The following is a 20,414-nucleotide window of genomic DNA, read 5'->3' on the forward strand; positions in this document are numbered from 1 at the left end:
GTCATGATTATGCGTTAACTCTAGTGGATGAAAATTGAACTTGAAATTTTCAAATCTAATTTTCTCAAAAACGGCTGCATTTTAGATTTTGTTGAAAAGTGAAATGAAGTTACCTAACCTAGGGTAATGAAATGCACTATGTCCCAATTTAGGTTCTCACACAAAAGCCAAAGCACCTTCATACGCACTTTGAGACTTATAGTGAATATGAAACCTTTGTTATTCCCAAGGATCTTAAGAGATAAGACCATGGACGATAAATTGATATACGTACACCTCTAATTCTGATAAGCAAAATTGCCCATTTGCAGACTAAAAAATAATTGGAAAAATTAACATATCGCCATTAATCTGACTCTAAATCCCTGACAACAATAAGTATTAATCAACATGTCAAGTCAAGTAGAAACTTTTCATAATATCATTTTCTGTCCTAGCACCCATAATTTCACCCCATTATTATCGTAGATAAGTTTAACATTTGTACCTGAAGTGCGAAAAGTTTGACCCATATTTCATATAAATGTATTGGCCCAAAGCGTGTATTCATTTTTATCCAAATTAATTTTTAGCCTTACTTTTTCTTATAGGTGGGAACAGAAAATAAACCATAATTCTGTTATGAAAATAGGAAAGGCTTATGTCTTTCATAACAGCTTTAACAAACTTTGAAGAGGAGAAAATCATTGGTGAAAATGTTTGAATACTGCAGCTAGAAAAAACCATCATGATTAAAAAAAATGTACTAAAGTTTTTACGCCAACTAATTAGAGAAAGTACCGATATAATTTACGGTCCATTATCCCCTCCCCCCTGTCTAAATGCACATTAAAGTTTCAAATATAAAGGGCTTAGCAAATAAATTAGCAAATTATATTCAATATAAAATTATTTTGCCTTCAGACAAAGATTTTATATATAAAGTCATCTTGAGTTAAAGCAAATTGTCATATCTCTAAAACAAAGCAAACCAAAACATTTCAATTTAATTTTCCTAGACCACTGAATTAATATAATAAGTAAGTTGTATATGTTCGAACATGTATAATGCCATAATTTGTACAGATGGTATGAGGTCTGTTTTGTAAGCATTTTGATTTAGTTCTGGCAAATACATGATCGAACATATAAAACGGACTTTATGGTTTATATTTTTGAGTTTTTAAAGCCTGTCAATCAAATAGGAATATACATTAAATGTTTTGAACGTTTTTTGTCATATATGATAGATCTCGGACCTAATGGCGGCCGTACTGACATACCACTGTTATAAAGTAGCTATTCTACAAATATCGTAGCTGGGTAAATAAATAAATTGTTTGAATCGGGATAAGGTGTCTCAAAAATCAGCCATGTGACATCATAAAAATGAGGGATTATCCATCTCTTATTGATATGTTGTCTATCCCACTTCTCCTCTCATCTACCTCATTTTTATGACGTCAAATGGCTGATTGTTGAGACACTTTGTCCCCCAATAAATAGTTTACCTTATCAAAGCACTCGTCATCATAATCATATTCAGCAATAGTAACATTAGCCATAGTCTCCAAATCTGTATCACCCATGAACGGAGAAAGCCCGGATACCCTAAAATAAACATTTATTAGTTTTGTTGTTTTTAAAATCCAGCGGCTACGCCCCTAGAGGCATCTAGGGGCATATGAATCTTTTCCAGTGACAATTATCCTAAGAATATCTTCCTTGGACGTATAGAATACATCACTGAAAGGATGAAATAGGTTTGAGAGATCTTTTATTATTAACACACATACTTACAGGCAGATATATATCCTATTACTTTTTTAAACAGATGTAATTTTGTAATAAACAGGGAAAGTACTGGAGAGAAATTAAAGTTCTAAAAAAAAGTTCCAGGCCCTTGAAACAGCTTAAAACCCAGGGACAACGGAATTATATTCTGACAAACAACTCTAAAGGTAAATTTCCCCACAACCCCCTTCACCTTTTTCTCCCCTTCTTTCCCATCCCTCTTCAGTTACATGACAAAAAACAAAATTTACCACCAGGTACTTTATAAGGTTTCGTGATTTTTTGTAGAATTGTTGGTTAGAATAGCTACCCCTGCTTAAAATATGCTGTAAACAAAAGAATATTTTCTTTAATACACTCAGGTCGATGCTGTGAGTATTGGTGCAAAAAATGAGGACATGATTCCAGTGACGTCATATTTTTCTTTCCCGAAAAAGGGAAGGGGGGAAGAAAATCTCTTCAAAAGAGATGGGGAAAACCCCCTTTTCTCCCATCTCTTTTTTTCTTCCCCCTTCCCTTTTTCGGGAAAGAAAAATATGACGTCACTGGAATCATGTCCCCATTTTTTGCACCAATACTCACAGCATCACTCAGGTCTTTAAAAAAACAATATTGTAAAAAATGCAAATGAAAGAAGTATAAAAATGCATATAAATAAATCCAAACTATTTGTATTCTCATATTTGATGGTATATAAAGATGAATTGAACTATTTATTTTTATGTGCTCGCTGTATTACTCTCATATTCTTTTATTGACCACTGTACGCAGTTGGGCGAGTGAAAATATTTATATTTTCTTAAAGATTATTATATAAGTCTAACATCTTCGTGTCTATCTGGTTAGAATGATGATGTATTGATATTACGTCATACATAACCAATAATTTGTCACATCTTGAGAGAAATTTTTTATCCTACAAAAATGATTTGCCATTAAAAAAGATACTTTACAAATTGTCATAAAAATGAGGGATGAGAGGAGAAGTGGGGAAAAAAACCCTTAAAAAGAGATGGATCTATTGACGTCACACGGCTCATTTTTTAGGACACTTTGTAGAGCTTCTTTATATAAAGATAGCAAATCACAGAAACCCAAAAAATAAAGTGACCAATTTTATTTGATTTTAATTTCAGGCTAAATTGAACGTTTTTTGACTACAATACACTAAAAAGGCATATTTGATAAGATTAAAATGTCAATATTGGAGGGTCATTGAATTAAAGTAGAGAGAAATATATTCAAGATTCCAAACTGTTGTATGTATGTATGTGTTGGTGGGATGAAATAATGAGGCAATCAAAATAAAAACACAAATAAAATCTTATTGGACACACATAGGCTAGGCCTGGACAGTGCTAGCTAATTTTTTTAAATGGGCCAAATCAACACCCAGCCTCTGCTGAAAACAATTATCTTGCGGGGCCTTCATGGCATACACCTAATCCTAACCTAACTTAAACCGTATAAATACAAATGATTTTAGATAATCGATAACGCAGATAACCAACCCTTTGATTTTAGAACGTTTGTAAATTTTAACGCGGCATGTTATGCCTGTTTATATGAAATAATATTTCCTCTACTGCAAACCAAGCGAACCAATGCAAAAACAATATCATTTCAGCATTATACAACTAAAATTTAATTAAACTTATTTAAAATACATTAATATATATGTATGTATTTATATTTTTACCATAGGCTGTTAGTCATTTGGCTTTGCAGACCTAGCACAATTGCTTTAAGTTATACTCAAAAAGTGCTTGTCAAATAAAATACAACATATCCTTTGCAAATAATTATAAAAGGCAAGACTCCTGCCTTTTCAATCATATTTTGAGAAATCTTTTTTTATAGTAGTAAGGTTTTTTGTGCCTGTCTATAATAAATATATAGTGCTAAGGATTCTTCCGTTGAAGTTAAAAATCTCGGAAAGGTGTCTGATTGAATCAGGCCATTTAGAGAAGCTTCATATAAATTTTTCAGTGTTTTTGCAATATTTTTCCCCATGGTAGAGCCTCTAACGGTGAGGGGCAAAGCCGATAGTGATTTGTATATAATTTATTTGTCGCCAAATATTTAGCGTGTCATTTTTTCCTAATGCATTTTTTGAGTACAACTTTTGTTTGGCAGGGCCTATAAATCTGATGGTTTGATTGATTTTCATTAGTGTAAAACTGATTGCAAACATATTTCTAACTTCAACACAGTTTAATGTCAGCATTCTCTACAATTAAAGCTTACGTCTGTCTGTACGTCTAATAGGGTTAATCTATTAAGAATCTGTATGTCTAGTAGTTATTTGAAAATGACATAGCATATATATATTAGTATTAGATATGCACATAGAAAGAAGTAGAATTTTCTAACTTTTGTTTGTTGTTATCCTTCTCTACAATAAGGTCTTTACTTCATTAATTCAAAGATCAGTCAATATAAGCATTAAGAAAACAATAATTTCATAATTATAATAGTATTGTGTGCTATCAAAGTGCATAAACGGGAATAGTCCCTTTCGTAACATCGCCCACAATGCCATCGAAGGTGATTTGACTTTTGTGTCAGAACCTGAATTGGGACATAGTGCATTTCATTACCCTAGGTTAGGTAACTTCATTTCACTTTTCAATAAAATCTAAAATGCAGCCGTTTTTGCAGGAGGTACCATTTTCTGTGAAAATTTTAGAGGAAAATTAAACAGTTTTTAGTTAATTTCTACTTCTATTTTCAACTGAAGAAAAAATCCTTTTGTGTATGTACAGAATCATTGTTGTTACTTAATCTTATCAAAAAAAAAATTTAAAAACTAACCCATAATAGCCGATTTTTCATTTTGTTCAATATGGGTAAAATAAAAATATTACCATCTCCAAAGGGTTAAAATCAAAATTTCAAAGCTCTAGAATGTTGTTCATCGAAAATAAATAGCAGTTTATAAGGACTTTTTGCATCCATCTTCTCATTTAACAGGGAAAAAAAACAAAAATAGAATCTATTTTTTCAGTGTTGACATAAAAAAGCATTTGATAAAAAACTTTAAATAATAATATTTTTTAAAAGTGCTAAAAAGTAGTACAGACTATTCAGTCTTTACCTCTGACATTAAAATAGATGTAAAAAAAGTCAATTTAGTATAGCAGCCAATTAAAATAAATTTTCTTATGGAAATTCTCATCAGAGCATTACTGATAAACCAAGGTCTTATTGGATAACATACTAAATGCTCCTTTAAAAATTTGTATTCTATGAGAAAATCATATTTTCAAACGGACATTTCAAATTAAAGACTAGATTCAAGTGACTAGCTATTCCCAGAGTGAGAGATACCAATGTTTATTACACTAGTCCTTAAATTTTTACAATCATGTTTCTTATTCGTTGGTTTAACAACTTTGAGGACTTTTTTAATTGGTTAGTTTATTAAGTTAACTGTTCAAACGTTTCAACCACTAATCTTAAGCTCTAAAGAAGGTAGTTTTGTGTTTCAATATTGGGGATGTACATCAATTTATTGGCCTTTGTCTTATCCCTTTAGATCCATGAGTTGTTCTACCCTTTGACTTTAGGGCGATATTGATCTTGAAAATAGTCTAAAACCACACCAAAATAAAAGTGAAACCAAGTTGGACCAGCGATTTCCGAGAATTTTGGATACAGACAAAAAACCTTAGTACTGTATGTATATTAGAATGACAAGATTGAATGTTTAATGTCTATTATATAGGTAAAATTGTCTTTCTAACTCACGCTCTCTTATGCTCCCTCTCTCTCTCTTTGTTTCTCTGTCTCTTTGTCTCTCTATTCAAGGGTGATAAAAGGGAAATGCAGATCTTCATAAAATGTTGTTTCATGGGGTTGTATACATCCCCTTCTGCACGCTTATGATCCAAAATATTGCAGACTATATTGTAAAATACCCTTTTTCCAAAATGATCATGTTTATGGGTTGCACTTGTTTTTGGGAGAAGGCATTTCCCCTACTTTTACTATAAATACCGCTCATCTGACATATCAGCAGTAGGTCTTTATTTTGTTTTTAGTTATGAAATTTGTTAAGGCTAAGATTCGTACCTTTCTCTACCATGTGCAGATTTGCTGAATGCTATAGAAATATTACTATTACTTGGATGTTACTCTAATAAAGTAATTCTCACAGCCAGCTAGAGTTATAATACCCCAATCCACCCCCTGGATGAACAAACTATAATAAACGAGGTACATATTAGCTAGCTAAATTGGCGACAAATTTTCCCTTGTTAATATATACATGTATTCTATATACATTGCTAAAGTAAACCAGTTTTAAAAAATATAAAAAAGATAAACGGACATTGGAATTATAGAGTAGCTTCACTACTAATAATGGATATATTATTATTTGGATTTTCATGTTCTCTAATAAGGCTAAATTAACATTTCCCCCTCTACCACATTTATATCCTCCCCTCTTTCTGGATGAACAAACTGACCAATACATGGGTTTCATGTTAGCAAGCTTAATTGACGACAATTTCCCCCTGTCATAATATCCATGAATATTCTACATCCATTATTAAAATTGTGACTATTTCTAAATTATGTTTATTTGGGATTAAGTCGGACAGAAAAACATTGTTTTTAATCATATTATGTAAAACTAGGGGATGCGCCACTAGCATCTAGAAGCTTTTAATACTTTTAATTCAAAGGGATGGGGAAATTCCTAAAATCATTCCGGGACCAGGTAAAAGCAGTTAGTGAAAGGTTAGTAGAATAAAACTTTCCATCACATTTTCTACCGAATTTAACTTTTGAATAACATAGTTTAAATTAAGCGACACTTTTCAAGTTCGAGAGTATAAACAGGTATTATTTATAAAACAATCTACATTTCTAATTATATGTATACTGCCATGCTAGTCATATATATGACAAGATAAAATTCAAAAAAAATTTTATTCTTTATTTTAATTCTTTAAAGATTAAATAGATTGTACTTTTTAAAAGCTACTCTATAATTTGAAATGTCTATTTGAAAACATGATTTTCTTATAGAATACATTTATAGAATACAGAATACATAGAATCTTTTTACAAAGGAGCAATTAGTATGTTATCTAATAAGTCCTTGGTTTATCAGTAATGCTTTGGCGAAAATTTTGTAAACAAATTATTATAATTGTCTGCTATAATAAATAGATTTTTTTTTTACATCTAATTAAATGTCAGAGGTAAAGTTGAATAGTCTGTATTACTTTTTTGCACTTTTAAAAAAAATTATTATTTATATTTTTAATCAAATGCTTTTTTTATGTCAACACTGAAAAAAAATAGATTCTATTTTTGGTTTTTTTTCCTGTTAAATGAGAAGATGGATGCAAAAAGTCCTTATAAACTGCTATTTATTTTCGATGAACAACATTTTAGAGCTTTGAAATTTTGATTTTAACCCTTTGGAGATGGTAATATTTTTATTTTACCCATATTGAACAAAATGAAAAATCGGCTATTATGGGTTAGTTTTTAAATATTTTTTTTGATAAGATTAAGTAACAACAATGATTCTGTATATACACAAAAGGATTTTTTCTTCAGTTGAAAATAGAAGTAGAAATTAACTAAAAACTGTTTAATTTTCCTCTAAAATTTTCACAGAAAATGGTACCTCCTGCAAAAACGGCTGCATTTTAGATTTTATTGAAAAGTGAAATGAAGTTACCTAACCTAGGGTAATGAAATGCACTATGTCCCAATTCAGGTTCTGACACAAAAGTCAAATCACCTTCGATGGCATTGTGCGCCCCATAAGGGGTGATTCGTCGTATTTTTTTAATGGCCTTTATAGGTTATTTTAGGTTAGGTTAGGTTATATTGGGTTAGGTGATTGCCCCACTGGGTTAGGATATTGGCCCCGCAGGGATAGAGCCCAGCGCAGGGGCTAGAAATAGGAGAAAAGCTACTGTGAAAAATACGAAGAATCGCACCATAAGGTGCGATGTTACTAAAGGGACTATACCCGCATCAACTTAAAAAAACGGATATGAGTTTAGCATGTTTTATCTATGTATTTTATTTCTAAGCTTTGTTTTTTTGAAAGTTTATTAAACACCTTAGGTATACCTATTACAAAGATAAAATTGTTGCAATTACCCACTGATAGGTATATCTAACTTAAACAAGTTCTGTCATTCGTTATATTTAACCTTCCATATTATATCACGATCTATATATTAAGGACAGGACAAATAGAGGATTCTAGAATGCGTACAGGAATGTAACTATTATGGAGTAGCGAAGCTGATTAGAAAAAAAACTTACAAGACATAGCAGATTACTCCAAGTGCCCACATGTCGCTACAGTAACCTAGAATAAATAAATATATATAAGAAAAAAACAAAAAGTTATTAAAAATTGGGATATTTTACCTAACTTATAAAAAGCATGGGCCTCTAGGGGGCAACTTGTACCTAGAGCTTCCTTAAAAAAAAAGAAGTTTTTAACACACAGACAAAAATCATTCATACTTCATATTATACTAGCTGCTGCTCCCTTAGCATCTAAGGACCCTTTATTTAAAGGTCTAAAAATGTCAAAACTAGCAAAATCCCATCCTGGGACCAATAAGAAACTTGTCTAAAATTGAGGACTCAAGTTAAAGAAATCTATAGTTACAAGTATCTTATTTTTGGTTGGAATTTGTAGCAAGAAATAAGAAAATATCACGCAACCTTTATTTCCCTTGTAAATTTTAGCCATACTAACACAAGACAGAGTCAGACTTTAGAGTAACTACGATGCATGAAAGAAAAAGATGACTTACCTACAGGTTCAAAGTTGACAACCTCGGGTGCAACAAATTCGGGGGTGCCAAACAAAATCTGCAGCTGCTTCATGGGCTCGAACTTGCGGGCCAGGCCGAAGTCGATGATCTTTATCTGGTTACCGGTCCGTGTCATACACAAGATGTTCTCAGGCTAAAGATAAAGGAACAGGTTAATTGAAAAACATTCGATTGTTTCATGATATCTCCAAAATGACACAGCATTATGTGCATTAGGATTTTCTTTTGACCTTAAAACTCCATAAAAATTGAATAACAAGTTAATCCTGGAAAGATTGTATTGACATAAAACTTCAAGTATTAATGTCGATAATATGGCATTCAATAACATATTATTCAAAATTATTTATTATGTCGACATCTTTAGCAAAACATACATTAACTATAAAGCATTATAATATTAATAATGTCAATATGTATTGTTTATAGCTTAATCGGGGAGGGAGGGAACATTGGAATGTAAATAACTCTGGTACCCACAGTTTCACAACTCTGGTACCCACAGTTTCACAACTCTGGTACCCACAGTTTCACAACTCTGGTACCCACAGTTTCACAACTCTGGTACCCACAGTTTCACAACTCTGGTACCCACAGTTTCACAACTCTGGTACCCACAGTTTCACAACTCTGGTACCCAAAGTTTCAAAACTCTGGTACCCACAGTTTCACAACTCTGGTACCCACAGTTTCACAACTCTGGTACCCACAGTTTCACAACTCTGGTACCCACAGTTTCACAACTCTGGTACCCACAGTTTCACAACTCTGGTACCCAAAGTTTCAAAACTCTGGTACCCACAGTTTCACAACTCTGGTACCCAAAGTTTCACAACTTTGGTACCCACAGTTTCAAAACTCTGGTACCCACAGTTTCACAACTCTGGTACCCACAGTTTCACAACTCTGGTACCCAAAGTTTCACAACTCTGGTACCCACAGTTTCAAAACTCTGGTACCCACAGGTTTACAACCAGGTTAATACATTTGTTGTCACAATAACATTTGATACTTTTATTTTATTTTGATTGGTTGGTTTAAAACTTGAAGTGTCCAAACTTTTCAACCAAAAATCTAAATCTACAAAAGAGGTAATTAACATCATTGGGGATATATATCAATTTATCTTACATCGTCCAATCATTTATGATTAACATGTCATTAACATAATACCAGCACCAATGTAAAACAGGGAAGTCAGACAAACTTTATTAATTACTATCCATTATGCAAAGTTTATATTTTATACATTTTCATTGTTAGGCTAAATCATTTCAGGGAAATCTATAAAAATAACATTTGAAGTTTAGGTCGGCTAACACATGAATGATTTTTAATTAGGGTCGGTCCAACTTACCGTCCGTAAGTCCGTAATGAATAGCTCTTTTTTTATTTTAGGCACGTTAGAATTGGTTGTCCATTTTAAACTTAGCATGGCGATTCCTATAAAATTTAGGTACGATTTATTAGCGTTGCAACTCTAAAATCGTTACCAGAAAGTAGGCAAGTCCATTTAGAACATTCTGATTTTTAATCTTTTAAACAGCAATTTTTTATGTCATAAAATAATCCTATTGATCTAACTTTTGGAATATTCCCACTACAACAAGATATAATTTTATAAGCAAAAAATCTCTATAATCAAGAACTAAAATTATAAGTATGCTTTAAAACAGTATTGAGTATTTAAGCAGATTTGCTAAAAATTTACTTGTAATTTTGCTTAGCCTTATATATTTATATTCTGCATATTAAGTTCTGACACCTACAAGTGTTAATATTCATTTGTTCTACTGTTTCAGAGCTTCGCTGTTATGAATGTTGTTATCCTTGTTCATTCATAATGTTTACTATGTATATTGCATCAAAACTAAGTGGTTATGGCTGACATTTGTTTTATCGACATAACGTCAACATTAGGAATTTACTTTCATATGCTATTGAACTATTCCAGTATAATAAAAAATCCTTCAAACCCAATTAACTATTCCTATATCCCCATAAAAACTTGACCAAAAAGTTAATATTTAAAAAAGGAGAACAAAATTGAATATTTTAATTATTCAAACTTTTTTGTTTCAGTACAAACTTTAGAAAATGAATTTGAACCCTTTGATAATAAGCGACGTTTTTGTTGTTTTAATAAAGAATTCTATAAATATTTACATATTACTGTATATTATTTATCAATTTTTTATTATGTAGGAGCATAGATACTCTATGCCCAATGCCAGCAAGTTTATGCAATTTGTTTGGTAAATAAACAGATCTACATATTTTCAGAAGTTAGATTACAGATGCACACGAAGACTATGAATCCCTAGATTACTCGACTTTTGCTTGTTGGTCTTTGAAATCGAGTAAAACAATAGAGGGGGAAGGGGTTAAAAACACCGTGGATCCTGTGCCAACTTTCAATTGGGTCTTTGAATATCAGCCAATAGCATCGTAAATATCAACAGAGTCAATACACTACAAAAAAACAGAAAGTATTTTGCTAACAGACGAAAAAGGTAGTTGTATGGGATAAACATCTATACTATACATTTATCATTGTCTTTGAAGAAAGTAGTTGTGACTGTGTTCGGACTGGGGCATTCCCCTCACTCACTCTCGCCATAAATTATCATACATAGTAGGAGTCATATCTAATTTCTACTACTTTACAACTAGCGAACAAGTTGATAAGCTAATAAAAAAATAGATGGTAAATAAATTAATTAAATATGCATTTTATTCATAATTTATTAAAAAGGCTTTGTCTGGTACTGAATAATAACAATTAAACAATTTGGAGAGTGTGTCAGGGATGCAGGGAAAGGACAATGGACTGTAAATTAATATACCCCAAAAAAATTATTACATGTGAAAATATACATATTAGTTTCTTGCAAAACAATTAGATATCAATTAAGTGATATTGTTTTAATTATGTTTAAAATCGGCAACTATAAAATAAAGGAAGAAAATAAAATAAGGTATTCTAAAGGAATGAATCGATTTAATTGTCCTTTTTGGGAAAGCTTTGTATACGTCATATTGTTACCCCCCCCCCCCCTCCCCATCCCTATTAAAACCCAAGAAAACTTAGAATTGTTTAGTATAATTCAAATAAACATATCCGCAGATTTTGAAAAGTTCATTAGTTTCTAGTTTTTGGGTTATTTACTTATCTCTTATCTTTGCTTTGAAGCCTACCAATTATGAAAAATAATTAATGGCGGTGTTTTGTTTGGGGGGGAGGGGAGGAGCAAAATCCTTTATGTAAAATTAAATCTTTATTTATTCATACCAGGGAGGTAGGGTACAAAAAAAGACAATTGTGTTATTTACCATTATTTTTCTTTTAAAACAGAAATATATAGAATCAACCTTTTTATATAGGATTTTGTTTAAAAAGATTTTATCATTTTCTTTTTAAGGTCATTTTTCTTCAATCGCTCTCTCGCTCTTAGTAGTTTATAATCCTATGTTTATTATGAGTAACACTTATCCCCTATCCCTGATTATTCCTCTGAAGGCCTCCCTGTACCGCCCTCCCGGGAACAGCACCGCCCCCCCCCCTCTCCCTCATCCTTGACAAATTCTCTTACCTAAACTTGGAGGTCACATAGATTTAATTTTTGTTATTGTACTCAGAGTGAGAGAGAGAGGAGACAATGGGCTGATTAATATACTAGTCCCTAAAGTTTTATGATAACGTTTTCTTATTCATTGGCTCAACAGCTTTGGGGACTTTAGTGAATTATCGTGTATTTTCATATAAATTAATTAGAAAAAAAAAGAATTGCATAAATTAATCCATTTTGAATGGTTTATACTTAGGTGTGCTTTTAAATAGTACTTATAATATTATTACTGTACAATTATTAAAATGAAATAATGGCGGCCGGCGTTAAAGTGATTTATGTCGCTAACGTGTTTTGCGCATAAATTGCACAAAATTTCCATAAAAATAAGCAAAATCCTAGGCAAAACGGGCCGTTCGCTGGGGCCCAGTTTTTAAATGGATAACCTTTTATAAAATGAGTAGGATGTGTGTCTGTGTGTATTACAATTTTTTTTTACTATTTATGGTCAGGTTTTTAACTATGTTAGAGAAAAGTATATTCCTACATTTCCTCTTAAAACTACTCTTCATTTCATCTGTAAGTCCAAGGAAATTAAACTTACGTGGCTGACATTTTGAATGGATAGTTGAAATTTTGCATGAAGATTTCCTATACCACCTAACATCCAGATTACAATTTAATTGTTCCGTCGGTCTGATGGCATCAAACTTCTGATAAATGTATATAACTCGACTGCTATGAAAGATAATTGGCTGAATTTTATAGTTATGATTTTCAAGTCAATGAACAATAAGTTTAAAGAATAAAAATATTTTAAAAACCGGAATATCTTTTTTATTAAGTCAGTGGGTGTATGAATTAACACGGACACAAACATTTTTTATTCTATCATTATTTATAGTGGTAACTTTATTATATTATGTTAATAGATTTAATAAAAAAAAATAATTTGTGTGCATCTATTTGAAGCCAATTTTGGCCTTTGCTTAAAAAACTAATTTTACTTTTAATTGAGCTTTTTACTAGTCTTTTAAAGGTTTTAAATAATAAAAAATGGATTTTCCCCAAATGACAATTTTCTCATAAAATTCCTATAAAAAGCATAGCACAGTAGACAGATAGACATGCTTTACTGCTTATTCAGAAGAAAAAATAGGCAATTAGTTTTAATAGCAGCCAAGAAACTCGCCCTTCCCCTTTAATGTAATTTACAATTAGAAATTTATTCAAGCTTTGCGTCAAAAAAAACCTTTCATCTATAAAATTATTATATCTAATATAATATTTGTATATGGTAAAGCCTAGGGGTACCTAAGGTAATTAGTAAACCCATTGTTTGTACATAAAAAGGAAGATTTATTTTACATTTTTTTTGTTTTTTTTTTGCCTTAAATTAGAATACTAAAAAAAGGCGATATCAAAGGAGGCAATGCCTCCCCTCTCCAAAAAAAATCAGTTGGAATTTAAAGTTTTATGATAATAATCTTTCATTCTTTGGGGACTTTAATTGTATCTTGATTGTGATGTTAAAATTTTTAATCAATTATCCTTTTTTCTACAGAAAATTTAATTTTGTTTATCGTCATTGTTCTTTATTAATTAATTAGTTTATTCATTAAGATCCCTACACAATACACTATGTGTTAAAAACATATGTCTTAACCTCTTTTCGAGGAAGCTTTGTGTTTATCAAGTTCGAAATTAATTCCTTATCATTATCCTAAAACTAAGCGCAAATGTCGTCTTTTTTGGCTTTCCTTTCATAATGTGGCGCGGCATGGATTGTTTATATATTTTGATGCGCACGTTCGTTACTTTTGAATGAGATATGAGTGTGTGAAGATTTCGGAGAACAAAATTGGGCCTATCATTGGTCTCATAGTGTGTGAACGACCCTAGTATACCAGGGATTTGAAACCATAAGAACTTCAGGTAGAATTTGTTAATTTTATTAGGAAGAATGGTGTATAGGACGATTATATGTAGTTTTAAAAAGGCTTTAGCCAGCTAAGCATGAAACTTAATTATGATTAATATATGTTTTAGTAATTTTTATGTGCCTTTATTTTTGCATTTAACAATGATTTATTAAACCAAATAATTTTCCTTTAAAGCCAAAGTTTCCAAAGATTCTTAACCGTAGAGAAAAATGATTTTTAAAAAGCAATTAAGATTACGTGGTTATAAATAACTGGAATTATGAACTAATTGATTTTGTAATTTCAGGACTTTGAAATAATTTCATCAATAAATCTATATTCAAACCTGCTGTTGAAACTTGATGGTTCCTGGTATTGGGGGTTTGTATGTTCGCCAACAGATCTCGAGAACTTCCCGCTAATTCGGAAGTCACACTCAACCAAAGTGTCATGGTTGAGACAATTTCAAAGTATCTGATGAATAGGCGTTAGCATTCATCAAGAGATCAATAGCATCCAGTGAATTATTGATGCAATAAACTGTGACAATTTTTCTGTGAAATAAGTACCTAGTGAATCAATATGCCACTAACCAAAAAGCAGAAAATTGAGCGAGCTATCGCTATTGGCAGTGAAAGGCTAGAAGTGTTTGACGAACAGTTAAAAGTGTTTTATGACAATCTAAAAGCCTGCCAAAGTTTTAGTTCATGTGAAAATGTGAATGTAAAATCAATTCGTGACATTTTTAGTGAGGTCAAGGACCAATCTGACCTAATAAAAAGTCTAAAACCTGCCGTGGAGACTAGTGAGCTGCGCGAGTTCAAGCGTGATTTGGATGAAGCTAGTGAGCAGAAAACTGTTGCAGATAAAGTTTATGCGTCGTTGGAGCAGTGTACAAAAATTCTGTACTGGCTTGACAATGATTCAGACGACGCGAGGTCAAGCACTGTCGCCAGGAACCTCGACGTCATTGAGAAGGTGAAGATGGACATGGGAGTGCTTAAAATTTCCGTGGAGTTGCGCCAAGAAGTACGTGATATGTACCGAAGGCTTAGAGAGATGGAACGTCGTTCATCTAATCTGGATGAGAGTGGGACACCTGCCATGCTCTCCAGAAGTATGTCTGCCGTGGATATTCGGAGTTCCAACCCGCAGTATGGGCGCTGGGACAACAGTTTGTTGCCGTCGTTCGATGGTACTGACACGGATTACCCAAACTTTAAACAGGTCTTTAAGGATCTATGCTCTGGTTATGGATTTGCTGACCAGAGGTTAAGTCTGATGTTGTGTATGGAGAAGGTGATAACCAACCCGGAACTACGCAAGCAAGTGTCAGCGATTAGAGATCATAATGAACAATGGTCGTTTCTTGATCAGATGTTTTTATCAAACACTCGCCGGTTCATGAGGATTTTAACTAAGCTGAACAAGATGAAACCTGTGGATAAACCTGTGGACGTGGTTAGCGCAATTGCTACCTTCAAGAGCATGATGCAGGAAGTAGAAACCATCGTTGGTTCTGCAGCTAAGGATTACAATCACCTAACTCTTATTCATATTTTTAAAGACAAGTGCCCTGAAAATTTGAGAGATAAAATTATGATGGAGCTAGGTAGCATGAACCAACCAAACATCCAGAAGATTGTAGAACTGCTGGAGAGGACCAGGGGTGCCATGTTGGCCGGTGATATGTCCTATGACACTAACGCCGGCAAGAGAAATCGTGACAGAGCTGCCGCCGCGCAAGTATCTGGCCGCAGCGACAATAAGAATGGAAAGGCTGGAAAGGACAAGGCTTCCAAGTGGAACAGTGCATGTCCTGTGGAGAGCTGCAAGGAGAAACACCCGATTTTCCGTTGCCTCACGTTTAAGAAGATGGATGTGGTTGACCGAAAGAAAGTTGTCCAGCAGAAGAAGTTATGTGAACTCTGCCTATGTGACGGCCATACTGCTGACAAGTGTAATAAATCGGATAAGCTTGGTGTTTGTGGTACCAATAATTGCGACAGATACCATTCTAGGTTACTCCATGAGGCCAGTGCTGGTGTGAATACAGTCTACAAGTCAAGTTCTGCACCCAGCCCCTGTACCTTCTTACTTCAGTTAGTTCCTGTTGTAGCACCTGGCGGCGGCACCTGCCACGCCACTGTAATGTTTGACTCTGGGGCAAATTTGCCACTTGTGTCTGAGAAGTTATCCAACAAGTTGAAGCTGAAATCTACCGGCAGATATACAACTATTTCTGTAGCTGACGGCAGTGAGTCTTCCTGCCGCAATGTTGTGTTTTATCTGAAGGATAGGGACGGCAATTTGAGGGAGTTTGAGGCAGCTGTCATGCCTACCCTCGGCGGGGCCAACGAGATGCGCTCGGTCCACCCCGAAACTGCCGCTGAGATATTTAAAATGCCGCCAGAAAGGTTTACATATATTAGTGGAGGCTTAGATATCATCATTGGAAATACACATCCTGACGTGTTTCCTTCAACCTACCAGAAAGTGGGCCAGTCTATGTTGTGGCGAACCATTTTTGGTAGTGGTTTTATCTGTACGAGTGCTGACGGTGGAGCTGGAGATCAAAAGTCGGCTTATAAGGCTGTCAGTGTCAGTGGAGGCACCTTGCCAGACTTTCTGACGTCTGAATCGTTTGGCGTACAGCCGCAGGCACTTTGTCCAGGATGTACTGCCTGTCAAGAGTGCAAGGCTATGGCCGACGGCACTACCTGGGACCAGCGTGAGAGGCAGAGGATAATTGAGGCAGGTTTAACACTAGACTTGCAGTCCAACAAGTGGACAGGTCAATATGCTTATATTGAAGATCCTCACACTTTACCCTACAATGAGAGTTTAGCCCGCAAAATAGCTGAAAAGGATCGTGCCAAGATGGTCAAGGAAGGTACCTATGGAATGTATGTGGAGGTATTCAACGACGCCATAAAAAGAGGCGTATTTCAAAAAGCCACGCCTGAAGAATTGCAGTATGAAGGGCCTAAGTCTTGTTCATCAATAGTGGTTGCTTTCAAGGAGGATTCAAGTTCCACACCCATGAGATTGTGTGCAAATAGTTCTCTGACGTTCAAAGGTACCAGTTTTAATAACATAATGCTGGGAGGCCCGCCGCCAATGCAGAAGATTTTTTATCATTTGATGCTTTTCCGCGGTTACAAGGTTGGTATAACCGCGGATATTTCCAAGTTTTATAACTCCATCCTGGCCACAGAGTTCGACAGCCAGATGAAGAGAGTTTTATTTTCCCCGACGCCAGACGGTCCACTTGAAATTTACCTGACTAAAGTTGTGAATTTTGGCGAGTTAGCTGCGGGAAATTTGGCAGTTACAGCCCTGAAGTTGACGTCCCGCCTGTTCGGCGGAAAGAGTGAAGCAGAGGTCAAGGAGATGTATGGAGAGGGACAGATAAACGGTAGTGAAATTGTTGCTAAACCTGAATTATGGAAGGAGCCACAAATACCTACCTACCCTGATGAGGAATTCAAGTTACCTCAGATTCCAGTTGCAGTCAAGCTTGAGAAGCACAGCTTCATAGATGACGTTATTTCGGGAGCAGGATCGAAGCCAGAAGCCAAGGAGATGATGAAAGAGGCCGACAGAATTATCGGCAAAGGTAGTTTTTCCTTCAAACAAGTCATTTATTCTGGAGATGATTGCCAGCCAACCAAGGTTCTCGGGCTGATATGGAAGCCAGCCACCGATGTGTTGTCCATCGCCACAAGAGTCAACCAAGATGGTAAGATCAAGGGAAGGAAGGTGAAAGAGGATGCTGATTTGTACAACCTCCAGGACGCCTTGGACGAGAATCTGACAAAGAAGATGGTCCACAGGTTCGCCGCCCAAACCTTCGACCCGATCGGGCTTTGCAGCCCTATTCTGTTGAGAATTAAACTTGTCCTGCGGAAAACATGTTTGCTGAATTTGGGCTGGCAAGATTTCATTCCAAAAAGTCTACGGGATGAACTTGTTAAGTCGCTGGAGGACAGAGCTGAGGTCGCTAAATTGGAGTTTGACCGTTGTGTGGTCCCGGAGGAACCAACTGGCCTTCCATCCTTGATGATGTTTTCGGATGGGTCATCAGAGGCTTATGCATGTAATGCATATTTGAGGTGGCCAACTAGACAAGGATTTGAAACGTTTCTGCTAGCCACCAAGTCAAGAGTTGCGCCGGTCAAGTGTGAATCAATTCCACGCCTTGAATTGATGGGATGCCAGATGTCCACAAGGTTGTCAAAGTCCATCAGAGATGCCCTGCCCTTTGATATTATCAGAGTGATGTACTTTACTGATTCATCGTGTGTTTTATCACAAATAGTTTCCAACAGTGCTATGTTGAACACATTTAATTCTCATCGTATTGGAGAAATTCAATCTGCAACCAACAAGGATGACTGGAGGTGGGTCCCGGGGACACACAATGTTGCAGATTTGGGCACCAGAAGCACCTGCAAGGTATCAGATTTGGGACCAGGTTCCAGGTACAGATTGGGCCCAGAATGGTTGCGCCAGGATGAAAGTGCGTGGCCGGTGAAAACTGCCGAACAAGTCAAGCAGGATTTACCACCAGAGGAGTTGAATACCAAAATGGTTAAGTTATGTTCAATGAAAGTTGCCGGAGAAGCCGCTGAAGATGTCTTTAGGTTTAAGCACAGGAGATCATTTGGACAGGCCAAACGTATTATGGCAGCTGTCCTGCAAGTAGCGAACACCTGGTTGAAGAAGCTAAAGAGCAGACAAGAAGGTAAGACTACAGCCGCTGGTAGTCATGTAGCAGCCGCAGATTCTGTGTACAAGCCGTCTTTGTACAATTTTATGGCGGCGGCGGAACTTTTCATTGTGTCACGAAGCCAAGAGGATGAGTGGATAAATGACGCTAAAGGCAATTATGCGTCATTGAATCCATTAGTGCATGAAGTATCATTGACCTGGCCTGTCGTTGGTCCCGGAGGAAATTATGTGACCAGGGAGATGAGAATTCTTAAAATGGTTGGTCGTGGAGAGCCCGTCATTGACGCCATTACTGGTGGCCGTAAAATGATATTTGAAGACATGCCAGGTTTAATAATTTTGGAGCCTGGTAATTGGTTAGCTGCTGTTTTTATGAGAGAAGCGCATGTTGAGCTTCACTCTGGAGTCCGTGGAACTTTAGCTGAGAGCCGCCGTTGGTGCTGGATTGTGAAGGCAAGGAGGTTGTCCATCATGGAGGTGAAGAAGTGTTGGCCCTGCAGTGTTGAGAGGGCTAAGGAATGTCGTACTACCATGAAGGACGTGTTACCTGACAAGTTGGTTCCGAGCAGGCCTTTTGAAGCTGTGCAAGTCGACCTGATGGGTCCGCTGGTTACGAGGAGAGCTGCCGCCAAAACGAGGAGTCAGACAGCAACGAAGAAGGTGTGGGTGTTCGTGGTGGTCTGCAGGTTCTCAGGGGCGTTATGGTTAGATGCCTTGGAAAAGTATGATACCAGCAGTATCCTGTTGTCCCTGCGCAAGTTGGAGGCTGTCCATTGTCTGCCGAAGATCATAGTAAGCGACATGGGCACACAATTATCCGGTGCTCGCAAGGTTTTAGAGCAGAAGTTGGGCAGCCAGGTAGAGTTTTCTTGGTCTCAGATCCCGGCCCGAGCCCACCATTTCATTGGGCAAGCTGAGAAAATGGTGGGATTAACCAAAAGATTGCTGTCCAAGAAGTTGGTGAATAGTTCTGTTAATTTCAACGAGCTCCTGGTGCTGTTGGCGGAGGTTAGCAAGTTGATGAATAGCAGACCATTGACGATAGAAGCTGCGAACGACGTGGAGAATTGGCGGCTGATTACCCCTGGCCAGCTGCTGGGAAATGTTGACCGCCAGCCGTTGTGCAATGTGGCGATGAAACCGGAGGACCAAATTTCCTCCAGGTTGAAGTTGTTAGAAGATTTGTCTGCCCAGTTTTGGACTGCCTACCGCCAGGAGATCCTACCGAAGATATTACGGATGTCCAAGTGGAAGGATGAGATGGCGGAGCCACTAGCTGACGGAGATATAGTTCTGGTTACGAGTACCAATCCGCTGATGAGATGTTTGAGGATGGGCCGAGTGACGAGAATTGAGGATGGGAGCAAGACTGCAAGAGTCTTGTTCAGGCTGACAGATAAATCTCCCCTGGAAGAACATGCTGTATCAGTCAGGCAGTTGTTAAAAATTATGATTAATAATTGATTCTTATTTTATGGAAATTGAGATTTTTTGTTAGTAAAAAGCCACATTTTTCATATGCCTATTTTTATGCCTAAAATAAGAATCAAATGAAATGCGATTAAATTTTATTCTATTTCATATGCTCAAAT

General features: G+C 35.7%; 1 protein-coding gene across 1 annotated transcript in view; it reads right to left on the reverse strand.

The window, feature by feature from the left end:
* Nucleotides 1–20,414, reverse strand: part of LOC145319356 (myosin light chain kinase, smooth muscle-like) — a 116,361-nt gene that overhangs the window by 15,993 nt on the left and 79,954 nt on the right. Inside the window, exons 7-9 of the mRNA XM_080161441.1 lie at nt 8,577–8,730; nt 8,074–8,119; nt 1,491–1,590 (exon numbers count right to left, since the gene is read on the reverse strand). Coding sequence (XP_080017567.1) covers nt 1,491–1,590; nt 8,074–8,119; nt 8,577–8,730 — 300 coding nt within the window. The remainder of the gene's footprint in view (nt 1–1,490; nt 1,591–8,073; nt 8,120–8,576; nt 8,731–20,414) is intronic.

Source organism: Acartia tonsa, chromosome 5 (assembly GCF_053477335.1).
Source record: "Acartia tonsa isolate MP-2025a chromosome 5, ASM5347733v1, whole genome shotgun sequence".
NCBI lineage: Eukaryota > Metazoa > Arthropoda > Copepoda > Calanoida > Acartiidae > Acartia > Acartia tonsa.